Source organism: Lemur catta, chromosome 2 (assembly GCF_020740605.2).
Source record: "Lemur catta isolate mLemCat1 chromosome 2, mLemCat1.pri, whole genome shotgun sequence".
In the NCBI taxonomy this organism is placed as follows: domain Eukaryota; kingdom Metazoa; phylum Chordata; class Mammalia; order Primates; family Lemuridae; genus Lemur; species Lemur catta.
The window spans coordinates 25,763,148-25,785,589 of record NC_059129.1 but is presented as its reverse complement, the minus strand read 5'-3'; the positions used below and the strand labels follow the sequence as shown (position 1 = coordinate 25,785,589).

Genomic DNA, 22,442 nt, shown 5'->3' with positions numbered 1-22,442 from the left:
GGATTGTTGACAGGGAAGAGAGGCTAGAAAACCACTGTTTTACCCTTTGGGGGAAGCGAGGACATTTGACTCTGTGATACCGCCGATCTTAATTGCTGTTTGTAACAGAGAATTCGGTGAGGGAAGAGAGAGGGAAATGGAAGCCTACGAAAAGGTCTTCCCTTTGGTTTTCAAGGTGGATTTAGGCATTTTCTAACTCCAAACCTTGCCTCCGTGTCAGGGGAAATGGTGCGGGATCTGGGATTCACGGGCATGGGCTCCTTTAAGCGAAAATAACCCTGAAGCGCCAGGTTGAGGTCGGTACCAGTTGGGGACACGTGTGGGAACCTTTCAGGCAGTCGACAGCAAGAGTGTGAACGCTGTCAACAGCCCATGAGGAAAGATCGTGTGGTTTGGTGATAAGTGGCTGTCTTTGTCCTTCCTTGCACTCTGAACCGGGAAGCTTTAGTTCACCATGAATTTATTTATAAACTTCTGTGCAGCAGTTAGCTCAGGCAGTTACTCCGGACAGTAAAGGTCGTATTTTAGGCAGTAAGGATAGCGGGAGTCTTTGTTCTTCTTGTTTGTTAAAAGTTTTAAATCAGGCTTGCTGAGGTGGTGTCATGCACGCGCGAAAGACAGGAAAGAAAAGGGAAGAAACTACTACTAGTTCATCAAGGTACAAAAATAAGCAGGAGTCCACATGCTATTAGGCATTAATGCCAAAAGGAAATTAGATTCCAGCTTAAAAATTTTAAATATAGTCTTTAAATACAGTTTTTTGAGGCTGAGGGAGTCTGTGTTAGAGGACAAGGCTAAAGGGTTTACTTTTGTTATCTTAGACCAAGGATTTCAGGAACAATGAAGAGGAACGAGGGGGAAATTTGTGAACACATTCTAAATGGGGTGCGTGGGGGGAGGAGGATTACTGTTTTTTAAAAAAAATTGGCAAGACTGAGTTAAGTTATTTCGCTATATCAATGGTCAGATTTTTTGGTCTGAGAACCCTTTTTATCCTCTTAAAATTTATGGGGGACTCCAAAAAGCTTTTATGTGGTTTGTGTCTATTAATATTAATATATTATAAACTAAAGCTGAGGAAAAACTTAAATATTTATTTAGAAATAACAACAGTAAGCACATTACATGTTAACCTAAATAGTGTTTTTATGAAAAAATACGTTTTCCTAAGCAAAATAAAATTTAGTGTGAAGAATGGTGTTTTTTTACATTTTGGCAAATCTGTTTCATTTCTGGCTTAATAGAAAACAGCTGGATTCTCTTCTGTTCATTCAATCTGTAGTGATATCTTGTTTTTGCAGAAGTGTATGAGAGAATCCAGCTTAACACAGATATATAGTTGGAAAAGGGAGGGGGCTTCTAGGGGTCTTTGGACCATACTTTGAGAACTGATAAGCTAGGTGATTTCATCTCAAAATTAATGTGATGATTTTTAGTGTTCTAAGTGAAATAAAATTGTTTCTATTTTTTGAGAGCCCTATTGACCTTCCCTATGTTCCCTTTATTACTTCTTTCTAAGTTCTTTGTCTCTCCTTATTTACTCTCTTATGTTTAGTGACTGGGATCTGGTTTATGGAACTATCCTGGTTCTTTTATTATCCTTTCTTAAAGTCTTAGGGTGTTTCCACCCTTGCCCCCTAAAACTCCCCCCACCCCGCTTTTCATCTAAGTTAAGAAAGAAGAAATTAAAACCTCAAATATTATTCCTAGGTCTAGAGCTCCTACTCATTTAGTAGCTGTATAGAAGAAAGTTGGTTATATTTTATATATTTATTAACTGTCTATATTTTTCTTTTTTTCCTCTCTTTGAACCAGCTTTCAATATTTGTTATTGTGAAACAGAGGAGCAGCAACGTGAGTTATCAGAAAGTGATTTTCCTGGCTTTCCCTTCTCTATTGATTGATCAGGTTAGACCTTTTTAAAAAAAGTAACGTTTTTCATCACACTCCCACCTTAGATTATACGTATTACATATCGATAACAGCGATATTACATATCGCTGTTATAGATTTACTACATCTTAGTTTTGTTTTTTTTTTTTGAGACAGAGTCTCACTCTCTTGCCTGGGCTAGAGTACCATGGCGTCTGCCTTGCTCACAGCAACCTCAAACTCCTGGGCTCAAGTTATCCTTCTGCCTCAGCCTCCTGAGTAGCCGGGACTACAGGCATGCGCCACCATGCCTGGCTAATTTTTTCTATTTTTAGTTGTTTGGCCAATTTCTTTCTATTTTTGGTACAGACGGAGTCTTGCTCTTGCTCAGGCTGATCTCGAACTCCTGAGCTCAAGCAATCCTCCTGCCTCAGCCTGCCAGAGTGCTAGGATTACTACATCTTATTAACTCAACAATGATTCACATTTCTATCTGGTTGGTTGGGGCTCCAGAAGTATACTTTGGCCTAGGAAGATCTGTATAGATTTCAGATAAGGATTTGAACCTAAATATTTGAAAAGTTTGTATTTTTAGCTTGGACAAAATAGTCTTGTTTTATTTAAAGAATTTAAAATAAGAAATCATTTTTTTGCAGTGGTAATATTTGTATGTTTTAAAATGCCAAAAATACACAAGGGAATACAATGAAAAGCTTCCTTCCACCTTGAGCCACCCACTCCTACTCCCTAGAGGCATTTTGATCAGTTTCTTGTATATTCTTCCAGAGATAATTTGTGAATATAAAAGCATATTATATAGACAAACATTTTTAAAAACCAAATATTGTCATCTGAAACACACTAATTTTCACTCTGCTTTTCTCACTTAGTATAGCTCTTCTTGTAACTTAGATTGCCTTCACAGGGACTTATCATGATGGTTTTTGGAAATCTGGAGTCTGAAAGAAGATATGTTTGTCATTTGTGGTCAGATTAATATTAAATATTCCTTTTGCAGCCTAATTTTATTCAGTTTCTAGCTTCTATTTAGGATTATAATAAAGGAGACAAATTTGCTTCAGGGTTTCTCCCCCAAATCCCTACTTGCTTTTTTTTTCTGGAGCAAATGTATTTGGGGGTTGGTGGTGATAAAGATGGAAACAGTGAGAAAAAGTGTTTCTTAATATAAAGGAAAAATAGTTGCTTCAGAACAGCACATCTGAACTATTCATATTTATAGAAGAAAAGGAACAGAAAAATGCCAAAGGGTAATTTAAAAATACTTTACATTCAGCCATGCTATGGCTACACTAAGTCAAGCCCCGAATACCTTTTGAATTCATTTTGTGATCTAGAGAGAGGAACCCTACACCTTGAAAAAGTTTGGCCATTGAAGGGTCTTAAGACACCTTGAAAAAGTTTGGCCATTTTAAGGGTCTTAAAGTTTTCGAATTCTTTAAAGGGAAATGTATATGAACCAAAGGATCAATTTTATGCTGCTTTTGGGTATTTTTACAGTGGGAGATAACAGAGTTGGAAGAATGAGTTTCAGTTTCAGGACCTTCCAAAACCAACAGCCAGAAACAAGATCACTGAGTAGAATAGGTCTGTTGTTAGTAGAATTTAGAGGCACAAATCCTGGATTCATTTAAGCTCACCAATGTATTAACATTGAGATTTGGGGCAAACCACTTACCTCTCTTAGCATATTTTTTCCATCTGTAAAAAGAGGAGATGGGGATTTATGACCTCTAAAATGCTTCTTAGAGTTATAATGCTTATTATAATGTTATATAAATAAGAATGACATATATGCTCTAAATCTAAAGAAAACTTGGTAGAAGCCCTATGAGAAGTTTAGGTTGATAAAAGGCAATTTTCTTCTAATAGATGGGTATAAATAATATAAATAGTGAAAGAGTGTAAATTGAAAAAATATATAAATTATTGGAATATCCCCAGATGAGTCTTGGCACAGTGGTGGGTCACAAATGGCTTATGTGGAGACATTAATTTCTTCAGCCTTGGTATGGCCCTTCAGCTGCCTATGGCTATAAGCAGCCTGGTTCCTTTTACCCTAGAATTCCTAGAAATATCATTCTCTATGTGTTTCAATATGTACTTTTAATGTCTGCTTTCTGTATATGTTATAATACTAAAATTGTGGTGAAGTACTAAATTAGACTATAAGAATGTAGCTTAACACAGTTATTAGCATAAACTTTGAAATCAGACTGGTTCTAATCCTGATTTTACTACTTATCAATTACTTAATATCTTTTTTTTTTTTTGAGACAGAGTGTCACTTTGTTGCCCGGGCTAGAGTGAGTGCCGTGGCGTCAGCCTGGCTCACAGCAACCTCAGACTCCTGGGCTTAAGTGATCCTACTGCCTCAGCCTCCCGAGTAGCTGGGACTACAGGCATGCGCCACCATGCCCAGCTAATTTTTCTATGTATATTTTTAGCTGTCCATATAACTTCTTTCTATGTTTAGTAGAGACAGGGTCTCGCTGTTGCTCAGGCTGGTCTCGAACTCCTGAGCTCAAACGATCCGCCGGCCTCGGCCTCCCAGAGTGCTAGGATTACAGGCGTGAGCCACCGCGCCCGGCCTACTTAATATCTTTACATGTCTTTAACCTTCAATTTCTTTAAGTGTAAAATGGTATCCATCTCCTAGATTTGTATTGAGAATGATACAGGGCAGAGAATATAGTCAGTGCTCAATAAGTGTTGGCCATTATCATTAGTCAAAATATCAGTAGTAATAACGAAACATATTGATGTAGTGTAGAACATCTGTGAGTAGATTACTGAAGATGAACTATGAATAACAAAGAAGATACTAATTTTTCATTATTAGTTTCTAAGGTAGTTTCTAAATTCTCTGGGGACTTCTGCTGGTTACCAAATATTTCTGAGCTATGAATAGAAATTGGTAGAATACAGTATATTACAAAATTTACTGGACTGAGGATCTAAGAGAAGAAAAAATAAACAGTATAATGATGTTACAATAAGAGGTTTTCTATGCATAGTGACCTCTGAATCATATCAGGGAATTAGCGGATTATTTGTGTTCTAAGTATTTAAAAGAACCTTGTGAAATGAAGTTATCCCTCTGAAGAAAACTCTCACTCTTTAACTCCCAGGACTGTCCATTCCCTAGTACCGCTGCTCTACTACTATCCATGCTTTCACTACCATTTCTATCTAATTATGAATGCCTTCCTTACGCTGAACATAGTTCCAGGCACTTAAGACATTAAGGGGTGTTGCTGATCTTTAAAACAGTAGCCCTCATTATTCCCTGGCACGTAACTGGCATTGCTGTAGAGGTAGAAGTGTAGTTAAGGAGGCAGAAATGTAGTTCAGGAGCACAGGGCAAAGAGATTCTGAACCCAGGAAGACAAGGAGAGAAGAAAGTTTAAAATCATGTTTAATCAGAGCCATAGCAATTAATTTCTTTTTTCTAACAGTGGCAAAGAAAGTGTAGTTTCTGAGCTGAATGATGACAACACTGCAGAATAAGGAAGGTGAGTCAAGAGTGAGGGCAGTTAATTTTGTACATTTCTCCCATTTTCCCCTTTTGGACATACTTCCGATCAAGGGGCAGTTTAGTTCACATATATTTTGTGTCCACTCTGTTCAAATTACTACTCTGCTAGATGCTTTGAATGAAATAAATATGACTTAGAAATAGTCCTGCTTAAGGACCGTATAGAGAAAAGACATTTAAATATCTGTTATAAAGTTGAATGTGGTAAATGCTACCAGAGATGGGCAAAGTATTATGGAAGCTCAGAAGAAAGATATATCGCTTATACCTGGGAAGATCAGTATAATTTTCATCGAGGAGGTGGCATAAGAGCTAGGCCTTGAATAATTCATAGATTTTGATTTGCTCTTTAAAAAAAATTCCAATTTCCCGTAAAATTGTATTCAAAGTTAAAAGTGAGCAAATTAAAGAGTTTCACATTTGAATAACTCTGCTTCCTGCATGCTTGTGTTTATCGCTTTTGACTTACTCAGTGGTTCTCAAACCTGGCAATGTATTAGAATCAACTAGCCTTATAAAATTACAGGTTTCTGGGCCTCACTTCAAATTACTCCATCAGAATCTCTGGTCTGGGGAGTGGAGTGGTCAGGGAGACACCTAGAAATCTGAATTTGTTAAAAGTTCTCTCCATAAAATTCTGATATGGCCAGTCAATGGTCAATGGTTGGCAATCTCTGTTAGACTGTATGTTTCACAAATTCCATTTGATGATCAAATTTCTTTCAGAATGTGGAAAGGGACCAAAGAAAATCTTTGCCCCACCTGCACAAAAATTGCATAGCCTGATACCTTGTAGCCCTAACTTTCCCAAGGAGGAGACTCTGGGGATTACTTCCCCAGAGACAGAGACCAGGCCACACCTGCCAAAGGCTGGATTAGAGAAGAAGGAAGAGAAAGCAACCACAGAGAATGGTCCAAGCAGTGGCCAGAAGAAAAAAGGAAAGGCTCAAGACAACAAGCAAGTAGAGAAGAAAGCAAAGGTATCAGTCACATTGATGGGCTCTAGTAGGACAGTTCCTCCAACCCTGCCCTCACCCAGGCTAGACAGTCTTTTCATATTGGGGAGATTCATCTTATAGTTTCAGTTATTTTTATTCCTTTTTGGGGGCTTCTATTTTCTTCTCAAAGAGGTAAAAAATGTTTTGATGAAAACATTTAGTGGGAAATATGGGATGAGGTGGGATGGAGGTGGGAGTAGAAGTGGACAGAAACTTTATAAACTTTTTCCTTTTTTTTTTGACTCCTTCATTCCCAGGAGATCTGGGATAGAGTTTATGGACGCCTTAGGTATGTTAACTTCATGCCTTTAGTTTTGTGAAGTTACTGCTTCACCTAAAGGAGGAGGATCCCCTGACTGGTCAGAGGGGAGAACTATGGAAAGATAAGCAGTTTTCGTCCCCTACCCTTGTCTCTGCAGGAAAAATCAAGTATTTCCAATGCAGAATTTGAGGAGATTGTCCAGATTGTGCTGCGGAAGTCCCTCCAGGAGTGCTTGGGTATGGCTTCTAGTGAGAGAAAAAGGGTTTCAGTTAGGAAATGTAACTGGTTTCTGAGAAGTAGAGTAAGTTTGACAACTTCTCTTTCATCTTCCTAAGAAGGATATATTTCAAAATATTTTAAAATACTTCATCTTCTTTTAATAGTACTATAGCTAAACCACCTTAGATAAAAGGTACAGAATTTTAGAAAAGTAGATTGCATTGACTTCAGAATTTAAATATAATCTCACCTATATTTTAAAAATGTGACTTAACTTCATTTGTATATGTTTACAATCTACTTAGAAAAGATAAATTGTTTTCCACAGATTTGAAGAACTTGGTCTCTGTCTACTCTTGTGTATTTCTGTTTCTAATACTGTTTTCGCATATGCTCAGGGATTTAATTTTTAAAATAAAGAATTCTATAGTATAGGACCTGAGGTATTCTTAGGTGACCTATATATTCTATAGTATAAGTCATGAGGCTAAGGAGAATAGTCTGACATTTTAGCCATTCTTAGATGTGCTTCTATTCCTAGGGGAAGTTTGAGAAACAAATGATATAAAATGCAATACATATAATTTTTTTGTACACAAAATAAAATTATCGTCACATGGCTATCCTGGAATGAGGTAGATTCACCTGAAAAGGCTTGCAGAAAGATATAGATTTATAGTTTTTCCTTGAAATTTAAAGATTTGAAGTTCTATAATATGATAAGAGACCAAAGGTAGGTTCTTCAAGGCAATAGGGAGAAGACATTTTAATGAAAATTTTAGGAAATAATGGAGTGGTTGTTTTCTTTTACTGCTTCTCTGCTTATAATATATTATTTTGGGAGGGATGGGATCTGGCCTTGATTTTGCAGAGACTTCTTGTGCCCAACCCATAGTATGTACCCAGTCAGACAAGGAACCAGCCATCACTACTTCTGCTACTGATAATCATAATGCTGATAGGTAAGTTTATCCCAGTGAGGCAAGTTGAACATAGAGTGGGTATTGGTAAATGGTGATCTATCTGTCTAGTCATTTATCATATTTTTCTCAGTTCAGGAAAGAAACCTGTTTGAGTTGGGAAAAAGGGGCAATTAGATGGATAAAATGACCTTGGAGAGCCTAGGATTGTTCTGTCTTCCTTTTACCCTTGGGTACTTTCAAAAGAACAGTACTGCAAATTTCTTCCTTTTAACCTTTTCACTAAAAAAAATCTCATTTTCAGAGAGAAGGTAATGGTACCTCATACTCCAGAGATTTCAGCCTCTCAGGACAATGATGTTGTCTCTGAGATAAGCACATCTAAGTTAGGCCAGCCAGATCCTGCACCCTCTGGGAAGAAATTCAATAGACTCCCTTTAAGCAAAAGAAAGAAGGAAGCTCGTAAGTATAGTCAGATATACTTTGATGCCTGGCTCAAGTACTTGCTCCAGGAAGTTAAGGAATGGGACGAGGGCAGGCTGAGATTTTTCAGCCCAAAGCTTGGAACTAAACTATTAGGCTACGATTCTTCTTCCTTCTTTCGCTGGCCTTTGCTATCTACAAAGATTCTCTTCTTCATCTCCCTGCCCCACAGTGTTTTTGTTATTTTCTTCCCAGAAGATGAGAAAATGGAGAAAGTCCAAGGTGGACGTGAGCATAGACAGAAAGACCAACTGAAGAAAATGATTCAGGATCATTCTCAGATCAGGAACCACCAAAAAGGAAAGCAAAGTGGTTTTGGTGAGTTCGGCCATGGTTTGGAAAACTTACTTGGGCTGAAAATTTGAGATGGAGGAAAGAGCAAAAGTTAGGGTGTTTGAGGAAACTCTGCAAACACTGTATTGTATGTCTCATAGCTGCTTATAGGATATGCTGCTGAGGAAGAGAATGATTTCATTCATTCGATTATTTATTCACGTAATTCATAGTTGTTGGATGCCTACTATGTACCAGGCATCTTAGATGGTGCCCAGGAAGAAAACTAAGATGTGGTCAGAAAAGTAGAGTCAAAATTTGGTAGATGTGGTCAAAAATTAGGAGAGCGTGATGTCACAGATGCTAGGGGAGGAGAGAATTTCCAGAACGACGGAGTGCTCAGCTATGTCACGTGCTACCATACAGAAGTCAGAGGATAAAACAATGCTCAAGGATATCACAATTAGGAAGCCATTGGGGGCTTGGTTATAGCTACTGTATGGGTTGGTATGTCGGTTGAAAAGTAAATACTTTTTCAATTGGTTAAGGTGTGAAAAGCAAGAAAGAGAAAATGATAGATAAAGGGGAATGAGTATAGAGTTGAGGGAGGGTTTTTCATTTTATAACTTTTTAAAGAGAGAGACTTGACCATACTTATATGCTGAGGGAAAATTATTTTTAGAGAGGGAGAGATTAAAGTGGGAGTGAGAAGTGATTCAGAGGATTTATTCTTCATCAGAAAGAAGAACAGCTTACCCTTTGAGATTGGATAGAGGGAGGATAAGGATGGATATGGATTCATTCTTTTACAACAGTTATTAGTGCTTTATTTTATGTGCCAGTATTGCACTAGGTGCTAGAAATACAGTGGTGAATAAAACTGATAACCCTTCCTTCATAGAAGTTATAGTTTTACTGTGTTAGACAGTTAATAAAACAGATAGAGCTGGGTGTTGTGGCTTGTGCCTGTAATCCCAGCTACTCAGGAGGCTGAGGCAGGAAGTTCACTTGAGGCCAGGAGTTCAAGACCAGCCTGGTCAACATTGTGAGACCCCATCTCTAGAACAAAACAAACAAAATTAAAACAGATATATCATATGAAATAACCAAGGTGATGATGGGAAATTTTAGACAAGAAATAAAATAGACCATACAGTATATTAGTATGTTCAAAAATTTAAAAATAGACAACAGTCTGGGGGAAAACAGACTTGTGCCAAAAAACAAAATATAATATAAAAAAACTAGAACCAAAAGTATAGGTAACAGTGGAATAAAAAGTCAGCTAGTATCTAATATGTATTAATGTGTGTACATGTTTATAGTTTTGGTTGTAGAAGCATAATATGATGTGCACATACTTGGAAAAAACACTAGAAAGACTATGCAGGTACCAAACAAGGTACCTGGGTCAGTAAACCATTCCTCTTGTTGTAATGACATGGTAACATAAAGAGCTGGAAGAATAAATCTACTTTGGACAATCAGGTGGTCTGGAGCACAGATCACCCCAAGGGAGTTTTTAGGTAGAGTCAAAAAGAGATTTAAAAGGTTTTTTATTTTGGTTTTATGTGAATACATAAATTCAGATGTGCCTGTTGAGAATTTTGGGGATAGTGCATGCCCCACTGACCTGATCTTCAGTTAGCTCAAAGAAATTGGTGCCATTAGATTTGTATTGCTGCATTTCCTATGCCTCTCAGTAAGTATTACTGCAAGGACTGGATTTTAGATTGGCAGATGGGGCTTCACTCCCTAGGTGGCTTGTGAGTTGAATTGTGATTGTAGTGGATTTATCAGCTTCCTCCTATCAATGAATCATTCTTCCTGCTTCTCATAGTTGCCAAGGAGAGGGGAGTCCTCCTGGAGTAGGATGTAGAAAGAGGAGTATCCAAAAAATTTGTGTTAAGTACAGTGATGGAAAAGAACAGAGTGTCATGAGAGAAAATAATGGAGACCTAAGTAAGATTGGACCAGTCAGGGGATGCATTTCTAAGGAAACAGTATTTAAGCTGAAATCTGAAGGAAGAATAGGAGTTATCAAAGTGAAGAGTAGGTGGGGTAAAGTTTGCCATATTCCAGGTACTACAGGAAAGCCAGTGTGATTGGAGTTCAGAGAGCAAGGGGAGGCAAGGTGCAAAAGTGGCTCTGGGTGAGTGGAAAGAGGTAGGCAGTAGGCAGAACAAACACCATGCTACAGAGTTAGAAGTTTATCCTAAGTGCAGTGGGAAGCCATTGGTGCATTTTAACCAGGGGAATAACATCCTCAAATCAATGTTTTGCAAGGATCCTTTGGTGATTAATTGGAGAACGGAGTATGGGGAGAAAACAAGAGTAGATTGGTTAAGAAGTTATTGCTAGGATTAGGTATTTTGGTGGCTTGGATTAGGATGATGAAAGTGGAGAAAGAAAAGGGATGTTTTATGGTATGTTTTGGAGGTAAAATTGTCAGAACTTGGCAATGAATTGCATATTGGAAGGTGAGAGGGGAGAAAGTATGTCAAAGATCATTGGTTTCTGGCTTGAGCAGTTATGTGAAAGGAGGTGGGAAAGAGTGGAGGAAGAACAAAATTGTGGGATAAGATCAAGCATTCAGGTGTAGGTACCTTAGGTTTGAGATCCTTGTGAGACATCCAAATAGAGAGTCAAAGTGCAAGGTGGCTGTAGGAATCTGGAGCTCAGAATAGAGGCAGCTGTAAGTATGCAACTGTGTGCTGTCAGATATGAAAATGAATTTCAAAGCTATGGGAATGGATGAGCTTGCCCCAGGAGAAAGTATATCATGGGGAGAGAAGGCCCATGATTGGGCTTTGAAAGCCCAGCATTTAGAGGTTGGATGGAGAATGAGGAGAACCCAGCAAAGGAGGAGGGAGCTGCCAGAAAGATAGGGGGAGGGTCAGAGGATGCGGTATCACAGAACCCAGGAACCTAGTGTTTCAAGAACGTGTGGTCATCTGAAGTGCTCTTAAAGTGTGTCTGTGAGTCTTCCTTATCATAGAACCACATTGTGAGTATCAAACATAGTTTTCTAGAACACATTATCTTCTCCTCTAAGTTGTCTGAAAGGCAACTTTAAAATCTGTACAATCCTGTCATTGGAAATTTCATCCCAAGCCATAAATACCCAGTTCCATATCATTGGGGCAATTTTTTCCACTCATTTTCTTATGAATGCTCATTATTTTCATAGCCAACTATTTGTTTTATTGATATATGTTAACTTTTATAGTCCCTGGCCTCTCTCCTTACTCTTTTTTTCTAGTCTTACTACGTCATCTCTGTAAACACCATAAACATCCAAAGCTATCACTGGCAACTGTCATTTCAGACTAATATATCATTCTCAACCAGTACTTTATTCTTCAAGATAAAGTAATTGAGAAAGTGATCCATTTTGTGTGATATTTGGAAAGGACCCAAATGTAAGTTAACTTCTTTTCTGAGGGATGATTTCAGCAGGATGGAGTTCGGGGGCCATCTGTCATGTTCAGACATTTAAGGTAAAATTTGACAGTGGGAGAGTGAACTTACTAGAGAAACATGTTGGTTGATAATGTTAATAGTGAATATATATAATGATACCTATGCGCCTGTTATGTGATTTTTCTCTAGCGAGTCTCAATTACATGAATATAGACACAGAGAAGGCAGAGAGTGGGTAAAGAGTATTTTGCCACATGGGTGGGAAAAGGAGTTTAAGATGTCTGCAGGAGAATCCAAGGAAGTGTCAAGGAATCAGACCTGAGTAGTACAGAGTGAACAATGGAAGTTGCTACCAGATTTAGGGGACAGTAGAGGTCAGTGGATTGCAGAGCTAGATGAAATGAAAGTTGTCGTAGGGGTCTTTTTTTTTTTTTTTTTTTGAGACAGGGTCTGACTCTGTTGCCTGGGCGAGAGTTTTGTACCATCAGTCTAGGTCACAGGACCCTCAAACTCCTGGGCTCAAGTGATTCTCCTGCCTCAGCCTCCCAAGTAGCTGGGACTACAGGTGTGCACCACCACACCCGGCTGATTTTTCTATTTTTAGTAGAGATGGGGTCTCGCTCTTGCTCAGGCTGGTCTTGAACTCCTAACCTCAAGCGATCCTCCCGTTTTGGCCTCCCAGAGTACTAGGATTACAGGCATGTGCCCAGCCTGTTGTAGGGGTATTTAAGCAAGTGAGGTGGAAGGATGGGGCATTTTTGTCAAAGAGGAAGTTTGGATAAGTGGCTCAGAGGGTACACCTGTGAATGACTGGGTAGGGCATGTGGGAGTGGGTTACTGAAGCGTCATGGAGGAAAAGATCAAAGAACTGAGATAATGGGGTGTTTTGTGAGGTATTCCTGTGGATATGGAGGTTGTGATTCCATCATGGAGAAATGATAGACTTTGACCTGTGTCTTTTGAAAGAGAGTGAACTCAGGACTGTTGGTCCCAAAGGTTACAACTTGGTGATTTGGTGACAGGTAAATCAGTTGAGATTTGGATAAGAACTCTGGATGTTGTGCACAAAAATCATGCTGACAAGCTCTTCAAAAGAACTTTTCAGTAGTGTCATGCCAGCAGAGAATGAGGCACTATCTGGAAAGATGCCAGGCAACCTTTTTATTCATGACTTATCAACACGGGAAATACTCCTTTCTGACTTGGGGTGGGGAGAGATGATAAGATCAAGATGTGAGACTTGAGTTCTAATTTCAGCTCTGTCACCAAGTTAGACTTATCTTCAGCAAGTCAATTACCTTCCCTGAGCCTTGGTTTTCCCATTTATAAGTCAGAGATGGAGCTAGTTGATCTCTAAGGTCTCTATGGCTATGTGATTGTTGGGGTTGGGAGGGTTATATTGAGTTTAGTAGGATTGAAGAAGGAAGAGCATAATTTTGAGCCTCTTTTTCATTTTTTTCTTCTCACAGGGCAATGTCTGATCTGGGTCCAGTGTTCTTCTGCAAACTGTGAGAAATGGAGGCGGCTGTGTGGGAACATTGACCCCTCAGTTCTCCCAGATAATTGGTCCTGTGATCAGAATACAGGTAGAAAGGAGTGGAAATGTTTTTTTCAGGTTTTATTGTTCCTCCCTTTCTTTCCCTGCACACATCCTTTAGATTAAATATGACATAAGTAGTTAGCAAAAGGCCAGGCATAATGGCTTGTGCCTGTAATCCTAGCACTTTGGGAGGCTGAGGTGGGAGGATTGCTTGATGTCAGGAGTTCAAGACCAGCCTGAGCAAGAGCGAGACCCCATCTCTACAAAAAGTAGAACAATTAGCCAGGCTTGATGCTGTGCACCTGTAGTCCTAGGTACTTGGGAGGCTGAGGCAGGAAGGATCACGGGAGCGCAGGAGTTTGAGATTGCAGTGAGCTATGATGACGCCACTGCACTCTAGCCCAGGCAACAGAATGAGATCCCATCTCAAAAGGAATAAAAAGAGTAGTGAGTACTCAAAGGGTCCTTGTAGTGCTTGGGGGAGAGGGAGGATCTTCCTGTCATATGGAGATGAATCTGGGTGGAAAGGGCTGGAGGAAGACACTTTGCAGAGTTATGTCATGGGATAGGCCTGGCATCTAAATGCATGTACCAAGTGAATTCCATTTTCCTTAGCATTGGTCTGCCCCTGTCAATCCTGATTAGAATATCGTTAATAGGTTGGTGGATAGGGAGTGATATGGGATATATGGGGAAAAGCTGGTGAGAGAGATCCAGTGAGCTTAGAATTCTAGAATGTTTGAAACTACTTGGAAGAGATTATGACCATCTAGTCCAGTCCAGTTATTTCACAGATGAGAATACAGAGTCTCAGGCAAATTACCCTCATGATGTTCCACAGTTGGGAGCAGAGTCAGACACTGTGGAATGTAAGCAGGAGTATGGAATCTTTTCTATAGAACACAAGGAGGCAGTATTCCTCCTTCTCCTGCTCTAGCTGCATTTCCTCTATGGGTCTTTATTCTTCTTCCTCCATGCCTGTCCCCCAGATGACCTTTTAGTCCCATATACCAGTTCCTTCTTGTTCTCTCCCTAGCCCTCATCCAGAGTTTTCACCTATGGGTCTCTTCCTATCCCTTCATTCCTTCTCTGTTTTGGCAGACTTGCAGTATAATAGCTGTGATGTTCCTGAGGAGACCTGGACAGGACATGAGAGTGATATAGCCTATGCCTCCTACATCCCAGGATCCATCATCTGGGCCAAGCAATATGGTTACCCCTGGTAGGGCACCATGACATAGAGTATCCTTCATGAACTTGGGAGTGGTAGATTCAAGCCTGGAGGGAAAGAAATGGAAAACATTTATAATGGAAATGGTACTTGCCTTAGAATGGCCATGGGGTGAGAGAGAAGATAAAGTACCAAACTTGGAGGCTTTGAAAGAGCATGTTTTCTGGAGGTTTCTGGGTAGAGGTAGTAACTCCCTGGAAAAAAAGGGTCTCACAATGCTACCCTGAGTGGTAGAAAGAGGATGGTGGATCTAAGGCATTTTTAAATATTGAGATGTGAGAGACGCACAAGGTAAAAAGAACAAGGAAAGGTAGGATAGTTTCTTCTTTGGAGATGTCCCTAGTCAGAAGATTTTGTTCTTAGTGTTTCAGGAAGGCCTAGAAAGATAAGATACCTTTACTAGTAATATCCTGAGCTTCTTTGTACATTTATAGAAGTCACTTCAGTCATTTGGTAGTGACCACTGGAGGGGACTGACTGGGGGTGGGGGAATCTTTTTTAGATCCTTTGTAAAACATACTGCCCTTTTCTGTAAATTTATGAGACTGTGGTCTTTTCCTCTAACCCCTTCTCTTCTGTCCCCTGCACTCATCTATTTTCTCAAGGTGGCCAGGCATGGTAGAATCTGATCCTGACTTGGGGGAATATTTTCTTTTTGCTTCTCATCTTGATTCCCTGCCGGTGAGTTTCCTGGTTCAGGGTAAGTAGGAGCTCAGGCCAAAGTAATGAACAAATCCATCCGAACAGATGTACAGAGTTAGAAACATAGACATAGCCAGCAACATGAGTGAAAGCAGACACTTAACTAGGATGACAAACACAGAGACAAGTACCCAATCTAGAAACAAACTTATATCTAATAATTTATGCCCTGACACATAAATATGCTTTCGCTAGGATTCCTGAGGTCAGAATGGAAGAACAATTGGAATGAAGTAGGGTAGGTGAGTCAGGCTTCAGGGAGCATATGAGGCCCAGCACCTCCTTCTTGGTGAATCCCTGTTCTCCCCCTGCCTGTTCTGGCTAGAGGAGAAAAGCAGGAGGACAGGAGGGCATGACAGGACCATCTTTTATTTCAGTCTAAGTACCACGTGACATTTTTTGGAGAAACAGTTTCTCGTGCTTGGATCCCAGTCAACATGTTGAAGAACTTCCAGGAGCTGTCCCTGGAGCTAGCAGGAGTGGTGAGCAAATCTGGGGGTCTTTTTTGATGCTGGAACTGGAAAACAAAATCTTTCCTTTATTAAACCTGATTTTCTCCCAGGGGAAGTTTTGTTGGGAAAAAGTTCCGTGTCTGACCAGGTGTGCCAAAGGCAAGGTTATTCATGAGGGAGTCTTCTTTTTACCAGGACTGTAGCAGGGCAATGATTTTTTTTTTTTTCAGTATCCTTCTCTGCCTACAGATTGGGGGCCTTCCTGAAGACTGGGTTTTCTACAGTTTGGCTAAAGCAGGTGTGGCAGAAATGAGGGCACAGATTAACTCAAGAGTTTTTTAGTCTCAGCACTATTGACATTTTGGGCCAGATAATTTTTTGTTGTGGAGGGCTGTCCTGTGCATTGTAGGATGTTTAGCAGCATCCCTGGGCTCTACTGGCATCTAACCAGTAGTAGCCTTTACTCCCATCCTGTGCCTCCTGCCCCTAGTTGTGGCAACTAAAAAATTGTCTCCAGACATTGCCAGATGTCTTCTGGGGGACAAAATCTCCTTCTGTTGATAACCACTGGATTAGCTAGCTAAATCATATTTCCTCCCCGTAGTCCCTTTGGGTTTGATCAGCCTTACAAATGAGCAGAGGCCCAGCAGCTCAGGGACCTTAGAAAATCAAGCAGTGAGTATTAAATTAAGCAGCTGGATCTAAAGAAACTTGTCAGAAGCTTAAAAGTGGAGTCACCTGAACTCCTTTACTCTTTTCTTTTCAAAGTTCCGTGGGATTCGCTTTGGAGAGGTCACCAACATTTTGGTTGAAAATATTGCTAGGAATTGGTGAGAAGTTTATTAGGTAGAAGGGGGATAGTATGTTTGAGTCCAAAAGATTAAGGAGTATCATATCAGTACTAGGAACTGGAAATAAATGTAGTTAAAGATAATGTCTGGTGGGTAGCAGTATGTTGGTGTCACTTCTCTAATATTTATTATTGACTCTAATCTTTTTTAATATAAATATTTTAACATTATATATTAATTGTTTTATTTTTATTTAATTTTTTAAACAAGCCTATATAGTACCCAGTATTCCCAGGTGGTGTCCCATCCAGACCTCGCTTAGTTTCTGAGATCAGACATGTTTAGGGTAGTATGGGTATAGATGATTCTGGTCTTTAAGACAGTATTTATCATTGATTCTCATCTTCTTCCATTTCAGAAAAAGTACAGGAACAAAGACTGCAGCCAGAAACTGGGGGCAGCCCTAATGATGGCTCAAAAGGCAGTACAGATCAGCATTCAGGTAGAAGAGTGTTCAGAATACATACTTGCTTTTCTTCAGGACCTGGACACAAAGCAAACCATACACTCCCACTGTAGAAAACCAGTTGTCCTTCCCCATTACACAGCCTTTTTCTTAGAACTACTCTTTTCTTCCCAGGCCAGATTCCCCTGACTCCTTAAGTCATTCATTCCTTTCCCTACCCTTGGCAGTCCAGACAGATACAGTTTGTGGTAGGGGGCATTCTCCCTGCCTATTTAACTTCAAGTCTCAGATACATGTGCCTTAACCTCGCTTTTATGTGGAGTCAGTTTTTACCCTCAAATTCTGCTGGTGGGGGAGAGGGTGGGATGGAGAATGACAAACAATGAATTTCCCCTTCCCAATTATTTGTTGAATTATAAACAAACTGGAAAAAGAGATTATAATTAGTTAATCTCTATAAAAGTTTAGATAAGCCTAATGTGAAATTCTGAGTGAAAAATGGTATGGAAAATGAATACAAACTTCTTCATAACTAAATTCTAGAAGACAGAGGGCAAAAGCCATCCCTGGGAGGGTAGTGGATAATGCTTTTGTTTCTTGGTTCTCTCAGGAACGAGTTAACTTGTTTGGTTTCCAGAGCCGATACAATGGATCTGACAATAGTGGGGAAGGAAAAGGTAGGACAGGTGGAGGGGGAGGACTAGAGAAGGAGGGGAGAGATTCTTTCATGAGAGCAGTAGCCCAAACCTTTCTTTCTTTCTTTCTTTTTTTTTTTTTTTTGAGGCAGAGTCTCACTCTGTTGCGCCGGCTAAAGTGCCGTGGCGTCAGCTTAGCTCACAGCAACCTCAAACTCCTGGGCTCAAGCGATCCTTCTGCCTCAGCCTCCCCAGTAGCTGGGACAGGCATGCGCCACCATGCCCAACTAATTTTTTCTATATATTTTTTAGTTGTCCAGCTAATTTTCTTCCTATTTTTAGTAGAGACAGGGTCTCGCTCTTGCTCAGGCTGGTCTCGAACTCTTGAGCTCAAACGATCCACCTGCCTCAGCCTCCCAGAATGCTAGGATTACAGGCGTGAGCCACTGTGTCCGGCCCCTTTCTTTTTTTTTATATTCTATGTCATCAGGCTAGTTCTGGATTCTATAATACGAGGCTCTCAGTATGTCATTGACTCGTATCCAGGATGGGTGGACAGATGGGTGGAGAGAGGAATGAGGGGAAAAGGAGTGGAAGGGAGGGTGTATGTTGAATAGTGATGGACTTTGAAAAGGGTGGAACCATGGTAATCTGGGATTACATTTTATGGAGAAAATACCACTTGGACACAGAAGGCAGAGTTAGAAGACAGATTTTCTGGGATCAGCTCCATTAACTCATCAGCTATTTTATTGGATGAATTACTTAGCCTTTCCTTCCTTTTCCTGTTCTAGACTTAATGCTCTCTGGGACTAACAGCCCAGGTTCCTGCTTGGAGAAAGAGCAGGAGAAGGAATCAGAGGTAGAAGAAGAGGAGGAGGAAGAGCAAAAAGTAAGATTAGCCTTAAATATTGGTTTAGATAAGAATCTTGGCCGGGCGCGGTGGCTCACGCCTGTAATCCTAGCACTCTGGGAGGCCGAGGCGGGTGGATCGCTCGAGGTCAGGAGTTCGAGACCAGCCTGAGCAAGAACGAGACCCCGTCTCTACTAAAAATAGAAACAAATTAGCTGGGCAACTAAAATATATATAGAAAAAATTAGCCGGGCACGGTGGCGCATGCCTGTAGTCCCAGCTACTCGGGAGGCTGAGGCAGTAGGATCGCTTAAGCCCAGGAGTTTGAGGTTGCTGTGAGCTAGGCTGATGCAACGGCACTCACTCTAGCCAGGGCAACAAAGTGACACTCTGTCTCAAAAAAAAAAAAAAAAAAGAATCTTGGGGCTTCCTTTTAGGAGATTCCTGTAGAGGTCTGGTTAACATGGATTTATGTTTACTAAGGGATCATCCTTTCTCTGCCTCAGGGTAGCCCTGACTGGCTGGTCTTTTCTCTTAGGGGTCTCCAGGAAAGAAGGCTCTTCTCTTTCTTCTTTCTTCTAATTTCTCACATCCTAGGAACTTCTTTCTTGATTATAATCTCAGTTCCTACTGTATTTCTTTGGTTCTTACTGAAGCAATTTCAGGGAATATCAGGTTACTTCTTTCCACTCCTTTATCCCCTATACAGACACTTAGGATATTCATTCACTTGTTTTCTTACTGTCTCTTTTCCAGGTATATGGAATACATATTTTTTGCTTTCCCTTTTATTTATTTATTTATTTATTTCGAAACAGAGTCTCACTCTGTTGCCTGGGCTAGAGTGCCATGGCGTCAGCCTAGCTCACAGCAACCTCAAACTCCTGGGCTCAAGCCATCCTTCTGTCTCAGCCTCCCAAGTAGCTGGGACTACAGGCATGCGCTACCATGCCCAGCTAATTTTTACTATATATATTTTTAGTTATCCAGCTAATTTCTTTCTATTTTTAGTAGAGATGGGGTCTCGCTCTTGCTCAGGCTGGTCTCGAACTCCTGAGCTCAAACTATCCACCCGCCTCGGCCTCCCAGAGTGCTAGAATTACAGGCGTGAGCCACCGCACCTGGCCTCTTTTAATTTTTAATTCACCAATTTTTATCATATTGTGGCCTAGCTTTATTTCCTTCTTTTATGCCTAAAGCTTTGCATTGACGAACACCAAACAGAATGGGAAGGTGACCACACATTTTTCTCTGTGTTACCATAGGTTTGAACAGTATTAGGCTCCTGAACCTAATTTGACTCCCCAAAGCTCACCTATCATACTGTAGAATCCCTCTCTATTAAAAATGGATATGTGACTTAATTTATCTTTTTCTTATTTTCTCTCTCATTCTCAGGACCCACCTTTGTCCAGTCCCAAGTCAGTCAAAACACAAACAAAAAAACACAAGCCAAAGGGTAAGCAAGCCAGCTGGACATGGGACGCGTCTCACAGTTAAGACAGAGAAGTGGTAGAGTGTATGGGGTCTGCGAGTAGCCAGACTTTACTGATCATCTCAGCTCCAGGATCTGAGAAAACTGGCAAGACTCACTGATAGTGTCAGTGGGAAGCTAGAGCCACCTCACTTCTGTGTACTAAATTATAAAATCTCAGGTTAAAGATGGAAGGTTTTAAGTTCTTAGCCAAGAAGGATAACGTCCTGGAGAAGGCAGACTCTGAGGAGAAGTGTAAAGAGAAAAAAATCCAGGGGGTAAAAAAAAAGATGATTAGAGAACTGGAGGCCACGAAGACAACTCACTAAATGAAGTAGAAGATGTGGGGCAGGGCAGAGACTAAGTGTGGAGAGGCCAACTTCCCTTGCTGAACTGTCATTTAGAAAGAAATAAACATATTTCTTTCATGGTTAGGGGGTGGGGGTGATGCAGGCATGGCAGATGGACAAGGTGGAACCTTGAAAAGGAAGACAGTGAAGAGATCTCTGGGCAGTGAATCCACAGCTCCTCCTGCATCCATCACAGGAAGGAAAGAAGGCCATAGGAATTCAGATTCCGACCAGCCAGGTAAGGCTCAAGGCCTGGGAAGAACTGTGGGGAGTGAGGTCCATGTCTGCATTCCCCCTTCCTGGAACATTTCTTAACCATTCTACAGCTTTACATGACTTTAAGGAATGAATTAAAATTAGAACAAAAGAGCATCTCTCAGGTTGTACACACTACGCGCTACACAAACATAATGGTTATTGATCTGATTTGATCCAGGGTCAGGGGAATGGTCAGGAAAAGGGAACTAACCTTTGTTGAGGATTGCTGTGGGCTGGCTAGAGAGATGCTTCTATGCTTGTTCCTTTTCTTTCTTTCAACAGCTCTAGGACTAGATATTTAACACTTTAAAGATAAGAAAACTGAGACTTAAAGGGTTTAAAATGTGCCGAAGACCCATGTGGAGCTCACAGCTGACCCACAGCTTGAATCCAAGTCTTTCTGAGCCCAAAGCACAGATTCTTTACTGTGAAAGGTCATCTTTTCCAGAGATTCTTGGAAATAGGAATTTAGGAGTTCAATTTGTGAAAGGTAAGGACAGACTGACCTAATAGGACTCTTGACTTTGTCATCTTTTCATTTAGGCCCTAAGAAAAAATTTAAAACTCCCCAAAGCAAGGTCTCAGCGACCAGCTTATCTGAGGAAAAAGAAGGCGGAATGGTGCCATGGGGCCTGAGTCCCCCAGCTCATGCTGGGGCCCATGCCTCAGCCAGGAAGGAAGGGCCTAGACTCCAGGAACCACTGATTCAGGAGGCTGGAAGTGTCCCCCATGAAGATGAAGCCTCCAGTGACCTGGACCTGGAGCTACTCATGGAAGATGTTGAAAAAGAGCCGGAGCAGAGAGGAGAGCTGCAGCACAGAGACGACGAAGAGGAGTTTACCATGGCATTCTATGAGGAGTAGTTGTGTGCTCTCGCCCTCCTTCCTGTTCTGCCGTCCTTGGAGCACGGAGGGGAGAGCCTGCCAGTGGGTCCCTGAGAAATCGCTAAGTGTTGGGGTTAAGTGACTCTCAGGTTCAAGTCAGAGTTGCGCAGTTTATATGTTAATAAAGCAGGTCACCGGTTGGTTGGTTCAGTTGGTCTCTAACCATGAGCTTCTTTTTGGCCTCTTTCCCCTCTCCTGGGTGTCACTGTGGTGGCATATCATCTTTTGTGTTGGGAGGTATGCACAGCATGGGAATCTGGGGAAGGCTGTGAGACCTGAGTCCTGAGAGAGCATCCAGAAGGGGAGATCTGGGTTCCAATCCTGGCTCAGCTGCTTACTAGTACTCATAGGTTGTTGGAAAAGCATGTTAACCAATCTGGTTCTGATTTTCATCCTCAGATGAGGTTATGGGGTTGGTGGTGATGTTAAATCAGGTGATGCCTGTGAAGCACTAAATGCAATACAGGCTAGTTATTATCCTAAGGGAAGAGTATGGTTGGATTTGGGGGGCAGACGTTGTATCTGGGCTGGCTACCAGCATTTTGGGATTTATGTTCCCTGGCCTGAGGCAGTCACTGAACAAAATACTAGACAAGGGATCTTAGGTGTGAGTTATTTACTAGAGTTCATTTTTGGGTGAGAGAGACCGAAGTTGAAGGTGACATCAGTTTTCTCCTTAGATATATTCAGGGGTATTTTCATTTTGGGCTAAGATGGTGAAGAGGGAATTGGATAGGTGGTTTTGTGACTCCCAATGACATAGGGGCCTTCAACATCTGCTGACCTCTGAGTCATCTGCA

At 40.8% G+C, this 22,442-nt stretch overlaps 1 protein-coding gene across 3 annotated transcripts; it reads left to right on the top strand.

The window, feature by feature from the left end:
• The first annotated feature begins 5,289 nt into the window (after window positions 1-5,289).
• Window positions 5,290-21,792, top strand: ZCWPW1 (zinc finger CW-type and PWWP domain containing 1). Of its 3 annotated transcripts, XM_045541426.1 has the most exons (16): window positions 5,290-5,405; window positions 6,155-6,408; window positions 6,846-6,924; window positions 7,752-7,869; window positions 8,132-8,289; window positions 8,506-8,628; window positions 13,476-13,592; window positions 14,648-14,768; window positions 15,383-15,458; window positions 15,857-15,961; window positions 17,141-17,224; window positions 17,799-17,865; window positions 18,618-18,715; window positions 20,075-20,135; window positions 20,586-20,738; window positions 21,302-21,792. In XM_045541426.1, exons 1-16 carry the CDS (start codon window positions 5,378-5,380, stop codon window positions 21,619-21,621), a joined length of 1,962 nt encoding a protein of 653 aa, XP_045397382.1. In that variant the 5' UTR covers window positions 5,290-5,377; the 3' UTR covers window positions 21,622-21,792. The 3 variants fall into 3 exon arrangements, with proteins under 3 accessions (XP_045397382.1, XP_045397383.1, XP_045397381.1); XM_045541427.1 differs by lacking the exons at window positions 20,075-20,135; window positions 20,586-20,738 and having other exon boundaries at window positions 21,302-21,477; XM_045541425.1 differs by lacking the exons at window positions 5,290-5,405; window positions 6,155-6,408; window positions 6,846-6,924; ... (3 more) ...; window positions 14,648-14,768; window positions 15,383-15,458 and having other exon boundaries at window positions 13,509-13,592.
• The last annotated feature ends 650 nt before the right edge of the window (window positions 21,793-22,442 follow it).

Excerpts from the sequence above, each read along its gene's own strand:
- ZCWPW1 (XM_045541426.1), top strand. The coding sequence starts at position 5,378 with ATGATGACAACACTGCAGAATAAGGAAG. Across the intron at positions 7,870-8,131 it reads GATAATCATAATGCTGATAG|AGAGAAGGTAATGGTACCTC; the intron begins GTAAGTTTATCC and ends TCTCATTTTCAG. Across the intron at positions 8,290-8,505 it reads CAAAAGAAAGAAGGAAGCTC|AAGATGAGAAAATGGAGAAA; the intron begins GTAAGTATAGTC and ends TTTTCTTCCCAG.